This window comes from Leopardus geoffroyi, chromosome A3, assembly GCF_018350155.1.
Source record: "Leopardus geoffroyi isolate Oge1 chromosome A3, O.geoffroyi_Oge1_pat1.0, whole genome shotgun sequence".
Lineage (NCBI taxonomy): Eukaryota > Metazoa > Chordata > Mammalia > Carnivora > Felidae > Leopardus > Leopardus geoffroyi.
This window is the reverse complement of record NC_059336.1, coordinates 41,410,703-41,424,100: the sequence shown is the minus strand read 5'-3', so window position 1 is coordinate 41,424,100 and position 13,398 is coordinate 41,410,703. Positions and strand designations below refer to the sequence as shown.

The 13,398-nt window shown below is 40.6% G+C and overlaps 1 protein-coding gene across 2 annotated transcripts in view; it reads right to left on the bottom strand.

Annotated features, from left to right (window-relative positions):
- MACROD2 (mono-ADP ribosylhydrolase 2) overlaps positions 1-13,398 on the bottom strand; it is a 2,046,639-nt gene that overhangs the window by 151,425 nt on the left and 1,881,816 nt on the right. For both annotated transcript variants that reach the window (XM_045445353.1, XM_045445352.1), the window contains exon 10: positions 7,111-7,152. In XM_045445353.1, coding sequence (XP_045301309.1) covers positions 7,111-7,152 — 42 coding nt within the window. The remainder of the gene's footprint in view (positions 1-7,110; positions 7,153-13,398) is intronic.

The window sequence follows — 13,398 nt, the reverse complement described above, 5'->3', positions numbered from 1 at the left end:
CCAGCACAGAGCCCCACGTGGGGCTTGAATTGTGAAATCGTGACCTGAGCGGAAATCAAGAGTTAGATGCTCAGCCGACTGAGCCACCCAGGTGCCTCTTAGATGCTCTCTTTTTTTAATTAAAAGAAATTCTCCACAAGGAAGCCCCATTTTTTTTTCCTCCACAGGAGACTGATTTAAAACTTCATGGATTAACTGATAGTTGCCATTGTGCAATTTCCTTTTACTAAGTCCTTCAAGTCGAGCCAGATGAAGCTGCAATGTCTCATTTTGGGGCAGGGGTGGCATGGTGCTTGAAATTATCCTCCTTCTATTTAGCAGATTTCTTTAGTAGTCCAAATTCTAAACAACTTCTATATGTCCCCAGGTTAATTATTATGTTTCCCACTTTTCTCACTGCTTCCCAATACCCTCGGGCCAAGTCTATCCAAGGAGGCTAATAATTTAAATTCTGAAGAATTTAAACAGAAAGAAAAATTCTAAAGATGGTTTTAGGAATTATATCTCTAAATTCATCCCATTCAGATATAGATACTTTGTTAGGCATTAATTTGTATTTCGAGTCCTGGTCTCTCTACTAAGCTCAAAGCATATCTTCAACTGCCTACATGGCATCTCGTTTTATATTCTGACTGGATGGTCTCTCTTTGCACCTCCATATCCACTCTCCATTCTTTACCCCACTTCCCACCCAACTGTGCCCTGGGATATGGGTCTCTATGCACCAGTGAAATTTCTGGCTTTATTCCTAAGTGACCAGTGGTCTTCAAGGGCTTACTGTACCCCTCCATAAGCTTACAACCCCAATCTGTTGGCTTCCTCCACTTGACCCTCTCTGTCTCCTGGGCCCTGTAACTACCATCTCTCCTATTTTCCTTTCAGGGCTGGGATTTAACTGTGCCTCCCTCTTTCCAGCCCTAATGATTTTCCCTCACTCAGCTCTCACCAAGCATTTCAAATTTATGTAATAATCCCATTAAGCACAGCTGGAACAATACTCTTGATGTCGGCAAACCTGTTCTCTCCAGAGTATTTCACATATCACTACCTACCCAAGAGTGTAAACCTCAAAACTGAGCTATTGTCCTTAGTATTTCCTTTCATTTACTTTCCCAAGAAGTAATAAGTCCTATCATCTCTGCTCCAAATTCTATCCCATATTCATCCGTGGTGTTCATCCTGTGGAATCATCTGCATCTCTTATCTGGGTTATTACAGTAACCTTCTGGCTTTCTAACTTCCCTACAATTACTCTCCCTGTAGCAACCAGAGTTATCTTTTAAACATAAACCAGATTCTGTTGCTTACCTGCCTGCCACTGGTCTTGGATCACAGACCAAGACCAATTGGATTGATCCAAATCCAGTTTCATGGGCCAGGGCAACATGCTATTTGGGCTCTGCCTACTGTTCTAGACTCATTTCCCTCTTGTGCTTTGGTGTCAGATTTACTGGCTGCCACTGTGTGTTCTTCAACCATTACTAGGCTGGTTTCTGCCTTGGAATCTTCACACCTGCTATTCTTCTTCCCCCCCGAGATACACATTCGTATGTCTATCTTCTTCTCCGTTTTTAATCTCAAACCACATTCAGCTCCCGAGAAAGGCCTTCCCTGAACTCCTAATATGAAGGGTCCTTGCAAGGGAAATCTCTCTCAAATACATCATTTGATATATCTGAAATTATCTTGTCCCCTTCTTTATTTCTTTATTGTATGTCTCCCTTCTCCATCCCACCTCCTAAGAATGTAAGTTCCTTGAGAAAAGGACATTTGTCTTTCCTAATCTCTCTTGTGTCCCTGGTACCTAGTAGTGTCTTGAGAATTTCATTTCCAATTGGTTTTATTTCCCCTTTACCCAAGCCTTTCTTTAAGGCCAAGATATAATGGGGCCCATGCCTAATTCTTACTCTCTTAGCAGCTGTCGCCTTATGCCAGGATTCTAAAATTATACTACAGAGCTATGGCGACTCATTTTTCTTTTCCCATTTATTAAAAAAGGAACAGAACAAAAAATTGCATTTGGTAGCTGTACTATTAAAAACTGTGGCATTATGGACTACAAAGGTTTTTTGGGCACCATAGGCTTTCTGTGGTTGCATGGCAGTCACATTGAAGATCATTACCATGGCTACGGTGAAAAATTTTGCCAATGACTACATTAGCAACTCCCCCAAACTTCTGTCACCAGGTGTGAGATGGATGTTGACCCTTCAGAACGGGTTCAGTAAAAACAGAAATGAGATGCTTGGAACAGCTCACTGAGCACAGATGCTGTGCTCAAAAGGATGCATAAAGTAGGCAAAACGACACTTGCCATCTCCCTGGGAGAAGATGCTAAGACTCCCTGGAAGATGCCTCTGAAATGCATCAACTGCCTCTAGGGCTAAGAGGAGAATTTCTAATGCTGGGGATTCAACCCCAAACCAGCATTTCTTAAAAGTGAGTTTTTGATCATTAACGTGATTTCCCAACCTGAATGGGAATTCTTGGAGAATGGGTGAGACATCTCTTAAAGACATCTATTTGTTTCTGTTTGTCTAAATTTTGAGATGCGTTTCCCAAAAGTACTTTATTTTTTAAAAAGTTACAGGGCCCTCCTTGGGTAGTCACTGGACGTGGATACATGTTAACTATGAATAGTCATTTATGACATAAGTATAGTATCATTTCCTAACACCCATGGAGGCACTCACTAAATGTCACTGATATATATGGCCTTTGTGCTCAGATTTCTACTTGTGGTTCAGCAGGAACAACTCTCCCTTTGGCCTGGGGAAGCAGAAGGACGATTTCTCCAAAGCAACCCATAATTCTCCTTGACAGCATATCATATTATCTATCTTGCCTCTGTTTCTGGCAGAGGGTGGAGACCTGGAGTTTTGCCATGAGCATAGCTTTGCCCCCTACAAAACTCAACTGTGCTCCTGACTCTCATATAGCTGGACTTCCATAGGTGGCTGTTGATTTCCTATTCCTGGTAGGGTCCCATTTCAACAGCCATTCTTGGGAATGGAAGGAGATGGGGAAATGTTTTCTATTGTAGGATAAAAGAAACTGATAAAGGACTTAAAAGGCATCCTAAGCATTTAAGATGGTCTGTTTCTATCATTGTCCACGAGGGCAGAGCCTCACCTTGAGGATGACCTTGCCTCACACCGTCTGAGATGCTCCTGCCTCTACTTACCTGTAGGGTCTGGAGACAGGAGTACAAGGGTATGAACTTTGGGTTCAGACACACCAGTGGGTCAGCTATTTAAGCTAGGAGATCAGACACACCAATGGATCAGCTATTTAAGCCAGGAACTAATTCCTTTTAAGCCTTGTGTAATAACAATCCCTGCCTCCTACAGTTGTTGCATATCTTAAATGAATTCATGTATGTTGAGTGACTGGCACAAGATACATACTCAGTTAAAATCTGGCTCAGCAGAGGTGTGCTGGGGCTGATGTGAGTGAGCTGACTATACCTATCTCTCGGCTCCCACACTCATTGATCTCATGTTTGGTAGCTTGAAAACACTGTGGTGTGTGTATTTACACTAAGGAAATATGCAAACTCTCCAAAAGGGGGTTCCTGCCACCTGGAGAGTCAGTTCACCTGACTTTTGGTAGTCAGATTATTATTCACTATCATTCACTAGCCTTTGTTGGCAAGTTATTTGTCCCAAGTAGCCCTTTACTAGTGTCAGCTGCATTCTTAAAAATCCTTCCAGCATTTCTACTTATATGAGAAGATGTGATGCAGGGCAGAGAAAGGCAGTAGTTAATGGTCTGGATAGAAACCTCTCTTGGAGACCAACACTTCCAAGTGTGAGATATGGACTGAAGTCAGCCTGCTCACCAATGTCTGTCTGGTAAGACCAGTGGCACATCATGGAACCATTCTGCACAGAAATCTCCCGTGATTTCAGCACTCAGATACTAGGAAATGGAGAGCAGCTTCCCAAGCCCATTCTGGCCAGGTGACTTAGTATCCTTGGGCCATTGAGTATGACTTTAACAGCTGCATCCAGCTGCTGGACACGAAACCCCCAGGAAACCTGATGAGACTAAAATCAGAAATGATGATCCAATTAAAGCCCCCCAAACCTCATATGCTGACTCCAATCTTGTGGGCTCTGCATTAGCATTAATAATGATTTTCTTAAAATCACTCAGTGGTTTGGATAGCTAGCTGCATCTCATTAAGAAGTCAACTCCCCTTGCCTAGAAATGTATACTTAGGGCACTTAGGCAAATGATCCTTAGCAAGATAAGGCCCTTAAACTGGCTGGCTGAAAGGGCAGTACTCCCCATGGCTGAAGGATATTCCAAGGATACTTCATATGAGCAGGATAAATGAAAATAACAGAAATTAACATTAAGTTCATGGAATTAAATCAAGATGTGGGTAACCCCTTAAAGTCTTTTTTCAACATATGGTTCTTTTAAATAATAAGACATCCCACATGAGTATAGGGATGGATATTCTAATTGAAATTTCACCTTGGGCTTAATGTTTTACAAAAGACAAGCAGAGTCTTTGTCTTAGGTTGGATTTTCTCAGAAGACACTGAGACAACTATTGAGTTCAAATACTTAATGTAAGAGATTATCCCAGAAAATGCCAGAGGGCAGTAGGGAGGTGAGACAAGAAAGGGAAGGCACCCAATACTGCGTGAGCAAGCTCCACTGTGGACAGTCAGGGATCAATTCTGCTGGGGACCTCTGGGTGATGGTAAAAAAATCTCGTTGTTCAATACCACACATTGCCAATGAAGACTTGAAATGTGTCTAGTCTGAATGAAGATATGCATGTAAACTACACACAAATTTCAAAAACATAGTATGGAAAAAAAAGAGAATGTAAAATATCAGACTAATACAATTTTTAGATTGATTATATGTTGAAATCATTATATTTTGGATATATTATGTTACTAAAATATTACTAAATTAATTTCACTCATTTCTCCTTACTTTTTCCAATGTAATTACTAGATAATCTGAAATTAAACATGAGGCTCACATTTGAGGCTCACATTATATTTCTACTGGATGACACTGGAATGCAATATGCCTCCGATGTGTCCTTCGGGGGCCAACCAGCTCTTGCCTATCACTGGCTGAGGGCTACTCCAGGGAAATTAACTTCCTGGCACTTCAAGTTTGCTTTCATGACCAGCGAGAAACACTGATTGCAGAGTCACAAGAGCTTTCCCTAGAAAGCTGTTGGTCTTGTAAAAGAATAGTGAGGGCCAAGGGGATATAGGTAGGGAACTGGCAGCTGCTATTACAGATCCTGCTCTATCTCCTTCATTCCTGGCTTCTAGATACTTCCTCTACTTCTCCACCCTTCAAACCCACTGCCCTGGGGAGGCTGAGGGAACCATAGGAATCAGACATGTTTGGACTGGAGAAGAAGCTAGAAGCTAGACAGAAGTTATGAACATTGCTCCAGTGAGCAGCTGAAGAAAAGAACGATTATCTTTCCACGAAGACAGTGGGAAGTCAGGGGAGGGATAGAGATTTAACTTAACAAGGAGAAGGACCATTTTAGTCAAACGAGATTGTTTGCCTTGGAATTTAAACCGCTCCCCGTTAATGGAGATGTTCAGACTGTGTTGTCAGTGATTTATGTATGGAGTTCTGGCATCGAAGAGGGGGTTACACAAAATCAGGACCTCTAAGATATCTGTTTTAATTTTGAAACCCAGTCCTATTTCAGGCCTAGAACAGTGTGGTTGCCAAAATTGGGAACATGGAATTCTTATACCGTGGAATAAAGTTCTATACCCTCCAATATCTGTTAGAGTGAGAAAGGAAAAAAAAAAAAGCGATAATTTATTGAGTGTTTACTAAGGTCCAAGAAATATTTCAGGTATGATATTTCATTTAATTCCCAAACAAGACTGTATTATAATAGTTATGCCCCTAGAGGTGTAAACTGATGCTTATAGAGAAAACTTTCACCCAAAGTCAGGAAGTAGTAAGTCAGTAAGTAGAGGAGCTAGGATTGAAATCAGGGCTATTGATTCCTGCATTCATAGTCGAGCACGTATTGAGTGGTCACCTTAGGCCAGATCCAAAGCTTGTAACCACTAGATTTCTCTCATCAAACACTGGTCTTTCTTGAGAAGCAGGCATGCATCTTAATTTCTGATAGTGAGAACAATATATCATATGTACCCAATGTATTTTCCAAAGATGGCCACAGCAATTTTTCAGGTCCTACATGCTCTACAAAACCTCACAGCTCCCTGTCAGGATATTGAGCCTATTTTCTCTCTCCCCATGAGCCTGGGCAGGTTTCTTAATGACTGCTCCAAAAAGATTTTTGTGGAAGTAATTCCTTGGGATTCCTGAGGCTGAGTCTTAAAAAGGTACAGCTCCTGCTGGCTCACTTGCTGTCTCTAGAGGAACCACTTTGGAGCCTGGCTGCCATGCTGTGAGGAAGCCCAGGTTATAGAAAGGCCACCACAGGTGTTTCAGAAGACTGCCTGAGCTGAGGTCTTAGCTAAAAGCCAGCATATCAATTGCCAGCCAGACATACGAGTGAACAAATCTTCACACAATTCCAGCACTCAGCCATTGAGGCTTCCTGATGAGGTCTCAGACCTTGTAGAGCAGCATGATCAAGTCAGCCCTGCTGTGCTCTGTCTGAATTCCTGACCCACAGAATATATGAGCATAATAAGCAGGTTCTTTAATCACTAAGCTTTGGGATGATTTGCTACACAACTGTATTTATTATAACATCAGGTTCCATTTTTACCTCAGCTCTCAGAAAGCTGGAAGCTTACTGCTTAAATATGCTAATTGTATTAACCATAAGGGTTAGTTAGCACAATTACTTCTTTATTTTATGACCTCGACTGTACATTTGTATCTTTTTCTTTTCTTTTAATTCCAGGATAGTTAACATGCAGTGTTATTTTAGTTCTTAGTATACAAGATTGTGATTCAACAGTTCCATATATTACTCAGTGATCATCTAGATAAGTGTACTCATATCCCACTTCACCTATTTTATTAACCTTATTTTGCTTTTCTTTGAAAACCTGTGGGTTGCACATAAACAACAAAATGATCCTTGCCTATCCTCTAAGAATGAAATCATAAATTTAATACCTGAATCTTCTTTCACGTTAACATCTTCTTCATTATTATCATCTATTTAAAAAGGGGGGGGGGAAGACAAAAGAAAAACTCATATGAAAGCTAGTAAGCTCAGAATTCTCCAGTTTGACTAATACAACTTCAAAGGCCAAAAAGAACTCAGTAGAAAAGAGTGTTAGAACATGCATTTCGATTGTCTTACATTATTATGCTAAGTTAATACAAGGTTATGTAAATATACATCACAGCACAATTTAACACCTAGGGTTCACATTTCCTTTTAAAAATTGTTATGTATGCATAACAAAGTACATACACAATCATTTGTTTTACTTATACAAGTAATGCATGGTCACTTTGGTTATTTCAATTTCTAAAAAGATGAAAAATAAAAATCGCACACTTCAAATGTTGCACTTTCTCCGTCAATGAAAGGGATGCGCGCTTATGTCAAGTATCTGAGAAATGTGGAGCTCACCACTTGGGTTTAGGCTGACAGCACCCATTCCCTGCACAGCACCGTGGAAAGTGCTAGTTTGCTACATGTGCAAATCCAAACCTTTAACCATGTGTGTTCAAGTGCCCACCCCTCAGCCCGCCCCAGTTGCATCATTCCCATTCAATTCCACTCATCCCAGTGAAACCCCCATTAATTGGGCAAGGACACGTGCTTCCTCTACCCTCTGGGTGACATGTTTGCTTTTTGAACTTTTGATATGTTGTCATCTCTTCTCCTTCAATGTTCCTTAACATCCAGGCAGTATGGATCCTGCCTGTCTTATTTCCACATTTTCTCCTCTCTATTCACATCACTGCAACTCGATTCAAACTCTGCCATTTGCCTTCCCTATTTTGTGGTTTCGTAACTGCTCTTCTCTTTTTCTCACTCCTGACTCCGATTTCTTTTACACACAGGTGCAAAATCCATCTTAAAAGAGAGCTCTGGTCTGGTTTACGACGTTGCAGGGATTCCTGTCTGCCTAATGAAAAGGGTAAGGATTAAATGAGATAATACCACCTAAAGCACCAGGACAGTTACTGAAATATTAAATGCTAAATATTACTTATTATTACCACCACATCATATGTCTACTTGTTAACATATGTATCCTTCAGATGCCCATCTCGACATCATAAATTCTGCAAAGTTAAAGACTATGTCTTATGTTCTTTTGTATTCTCTAGGACCTAATGTTAATTTTATACATTAAAATCCATAAAGAAATTTCTGCTGAATAATATTTCTGAGGTTTTTAAAAATTTTTTTCTCTGATTTTTTTAGTCAAACTGGAGAATTCCTGTGTTTATATTTCTTATCTACCTCTTACATTGTAGGACATGCTTCCAAATGATGATTTGCAAGCAATGGGGACTCAGTAAAGATTTGTAATTTCCACCCAGACATACGCTTTAAATTTAGTTATTTCTTAGCCAAACTTATACAATGTGACATTCTTCAAAGTGCTAATTATAAATGAAGATTATAGATATACCAGTCACTGGGAATGGAAAATGTATTTAAGTTGAGGTTTTAGGAAAATAATTCTTGATGGCCATGGTTAACTTTTAAAGAAGTAAATTTCAGGGCGACTGGGTGGCTCAGTCGGTTAAGTGTCCGACTTCAGCTCAGGTCACGATCTCGCACTCCATGAGTTCGAGCCCTGCGTTGGGCTCTGGGCTGATGGCTTGGAGCCTGGAGCCTGCTTCCGATTCTGTGTCTCCCTGTCTCTCTGCCCCTCCCCTGTTCATGCTCTGTCTCTCCCTGTCTCAAAAATAAATAAACGTTAAAAAAATTATAAAGAAGTAAATTTCTTTCCATTCAAATTGTTAGAAACATTAGTGAATAGCTGTATACTTTATTTCTTTCATTTTTTTCTCTGAATATAATTTTGGGAGAAAGAATATCTTTCTCTTAGAAATATAATTCTCTAACTAAATTATTATCAAAATGTTACAAAGTAAACTCTTCACAGATTCTTCCCTGAACTTAATAGATTTAAATAAAATTTTATTTTTCAGAGCATCTAAAATATCTAGACCGGCAGACTTTCTGGAAATCAGAGTGGGATGAAAAAAAGTCTCCACAGTTTCCAGGAAAAGGTAAAGGAAGAGTCAAAGATCTCTTTGCTTGTCATCTATGTATCCATTTGTCTGTCTGGCAAACACTCCTCCATAGCCTATTGTAGGTGTAGCTTTGTGTTTGGAGAAATAAAATACCAAGACAAATCTAGACACAATTGTCTACAAACATTATTAGTAAGGAAAGCAGGACATGCAGATCAATTTGAATATATAATAGAGAGTAGTCAGGGCCATCACAAAAGGTATCAGGGGAGGGATAGCTGCTTCCAGTCAGGTTATGAGGAAAGGTTTTTGGAATATGTGACATTAGAGCTGATCTTTGAACTTTATAGACTATACTGATAGCATCATCCCTAGAATGTCTCCAGGTGTTGAAGGATCATACTTGATGTCATTATTCATTTGTTCATTCATTTCACTCATTTATTCATATAGTGGTTAAGAGTATATTCAAGATCTGGATTCAGACTGCTTGGGTTTACTTGCAGGCCAAACTATAAATTGCTGTGTAATCTTGGGCAAATTATGTAAACCTATGCCTGGGAAATAGGGATAATAAAAGTATCCTAAGTCATACTCTAGTATGACTTGCTAGGGTTAGTAATACATGTAAAGTGCTTACATGGAATGAGCATTCAATAAATACTGGCTATTAGTGTTATGGTGCCATTATTATTACTACTTTTACAACTTAAAGAACCATTTATTGACAAACACCATATGTTGGAACCATGGAAGACCATGAAGATACAGTTGACAATCCATTCCCTCAAAAACTCCCAAAGAAGTGTATGGCAGAGAAAAGTAAAACAACAATCAGAAGAGGAAGTAACAGATTCTCTGATACAGGTAAGCAGAGGTTTTACTGGGAAACAGACAAGAAGCAGCTAAGTCAGAGAGGTCTATGAAGGATTTCCAGAATAGATGAGGCTTAAGTTGAATTCTAAAGGGAGATTCAGAATTATCTGGGGGTAAGGAAAGGCTACAGTAGATTCCCAGTAAATATGGGTGCCCTGCCTACAAGCCCTTGTTCCTAGACACTTCCCTGCTGGCCAGACCGACTTCCAGCCACCAGATCTCCACCTGAGGGCTTTCTCTGGGTTGCTGGAGGCCACAGGAGAAATATCAGGGAATTGACACCCCAAGAGGGCAGTCTTTCACAAATGACTGCCAGGACTTGCACAGAAGTACTATAGTGCCCTTGCTCCTCAGGTGTCCTAATTCAGAAGCTTCTCCCAGAGTCCTCCCCAACCCCAACCCCAACCCTGGGAATAAACCCCAGTGGATGGGTGGTTAATTTAGTTTGTAATTTAACTCTGCTGCCTTCCTTCCCTTTCCAATTCTTCTTTTCCACTCCCCTGCTAGTGATTCCAGGGATTATCTTCCAAATAAATGACTTTCACTTGAATTCTTGCTTCAGGGTCTGCTTCTGGGGGGATTCGAACTAAGAAAAGGGTAATCACACTCAAACAAAGGGAAAAACATCTATGAGAACACATGGTTGGTTATGAACAGTCAAAATGCTTTTAAGGAAATAAAACTAGCTCTCCGTGGCTGGAGGCAGGAGTTTACAGGGGAACCATGGGTCTAGTGACCTGTTCTGGCCGGATCATGAAGGATCTTTCTCACTGGGTATGGTGGTCAGTTGTATGTGTCAATGTAACTGGACCATGGAGTGCCCAGACACACGTCAGACTTGACCCTAGGTGTGTCTGAATGAAATTTCTGAATGAGATGAACATTTGAATTGGTTGGTAGATTGGGGCGCCTGGGTGGCGCAGTCGGTTAAGCGTCTGACTTCAGCCAGGTCACGATCTCGCGGTCCGTGAGTTCGAGCCCCGCGTCAGGCTCTGGGCTGATGGCTCGGAGCCTGGGGCCTGTTTCCGATTCTGTGTCTCCCTCTCTCTCTGCCCCTCCCCCGTTCATGCTCTGTCTCTCTCTGTCCCAAAAATAAATAAACCTTGAAAAAAAAAATTGAATTGGTTGGTAGACTGAGTAAAACAGATAGCCCCGGTAACGTGGTTGGGCCTCATCCAGTAAGTGTAAGGCTTACAATCCCACAAGGAAGAGGAAACTACTGCCAGACTGCATTTGTGTGGGGACATAGGGTTTTTCCTGACTTTGGACTCAGCGTAAAACACTGGCTCTGCCTGGGTCTCAAGCCTGCGGGCATCTGGATTGAAACACCATCATTGGCTCTCTTGGGTCTCAGGTCTCAGACTCCCACTAGAACTATGCCATCATCTCTCTTGTGTCTCTAGCTTGCTGACTGCAGGTCTTAGGATCTGGCAGCCTCCATAATTGCATGAGCCAATTCCTTATAATAAATTTATACCTACATCTATATTTATATCTAAACCTATATCCACTATTAGTTTTGTTTCTCTGGAGAATCCTAATACCTCAGGTTGAAGAATTTAAATTCTAACCTGAAAATTACAGGGTGACTAACCAACTTTAAGCAGAAAATGACACACCAGCTTTTGAGAGAGAACTTTTTTTTTTTTTTTGACACAAGAGAAGTTTACTAATACACTATAAAATCCATGCTTTAATATTTTGGTGTTATTTATATTAAAATCTGGCACAGAGTACTTTTGGTCTACAAAGCATCTAATGTGCTGTTACTTATTAATGAAATCCACTTTAGTTCAACATTATTCTATAAAATGTACTCACTTGAGCCATATTTATGCAGCATATTTCTAGCAAGAATTTTTTTCTACTACAACCAGGGAACAAAAAGCAATATGTGAAAGAAGAGGATAAGCCTATGGAGATAAGGAGGCATGCCATTCAAAATTTGGAAGCAGTTACGGGACTGATGGAGCATGGGCACGGAGACGCTGCCCTTTTAACAGTTCTTCAAGCATCATGCTTCTTTGTTAGAGGACACAAATCAAATAAAAGGTTCTTAGCCAAAGTGATACAAATACCATTTCAAAATTGAGAGCAATCTATCAGATGGTATGGTTCTGTGTGTTCAGAAATGCCAATTCCAGAAACACTGCTTCCTTTCCTTGGCAGAAATGGCCCAGGGGCTAAGGCTCCATTTCATCTTAAGCGACCTCTTTGATGTTAATTTCATAATGGATGCTGTCTTTATTCACTGCACCCCTCTCTGTCAGATTACCCTGTTGAGTTCTGCACCAAAAGTACAAATCTGACTAAAGTTCTTCTTTTGATAAAAAATGAGTGTGAAAGCCCACTGGTGTCCCATGAATAATCAGTTTTCAGTAACAGTTAGCTTTGTACATTTCAGGAGGAAGTGTCTAACCTCTTTCAAGTCTGTAATATCTACTTCACCTTCTTGAATGGAAGCCAGAGTTTGTTGAAAAGCAGAGTATACCATGGATTTTGCAATGACCAGAGATTGGTCTTACTTCTTTATCACTAGTGTTCCCATAACTAGTGCAGTCTTTTGGAAAATAAGGAATCAAAACAGATTACAGATACTCTCACAGAACTTTAGTCTAAAGTGTGGTCTCTGGGCCAGCAGCACCATTATCACCTGGGAACTTGTTAGAAATGCAAATTCTCAGGTTCCACTAAAGATCTATTCCAGCAGAAGCTTGGGGGAGGGGCCTAACACTCTTTTAATAAGCCCTCCAGGTGATGCTCATGCAAGCTGCAGCTGGAGAACCATTGGTCAAAGGACTGATATTTATGAGCTGGAGGAAAGAAAAGCTTTCAAAAACAGTAGATATCCCACTTTTTGGATATCCAAGTTGAGCCAACTAGTGATGTCTAGCCAACACTCATACTGGTGAGGAGTGCCCACACCATACGGTTGCTGGAACTGAGGACAAGTTATTCTCTTCATAAGATATATAGTTCCTTCTATGCTTGAAACCACCCATTTACTCTGCAGCTGGATGGCACAGTTCTCATGGCCCATGGCCAGGATCCTAAGGTTGGATAAGTGATACGTATGTGGTGGAATCTTGTTTTAACGAGGCCTGTAAGTTGTATGGAAAAAGAAGTGTCCTATGAAGAAGAAAGTTACCTTATAGGCTATTAAGACAGTCTCTTCACTCCCAGGGGAAAAAAAAAGGACAGGTACCTGAAATTCTCATGTCAAAATTTCAGGGGCATCCACACAAATGTGCAGGTCGGTCTGTCAAGCAGAACAATTATGACGATCTTGTTGCGGTTTTTATTTCATGTGCTCCTAAGTCCTCTCTCTTAAGGCTTAATTTCTTAACACAAGCTTCTTCT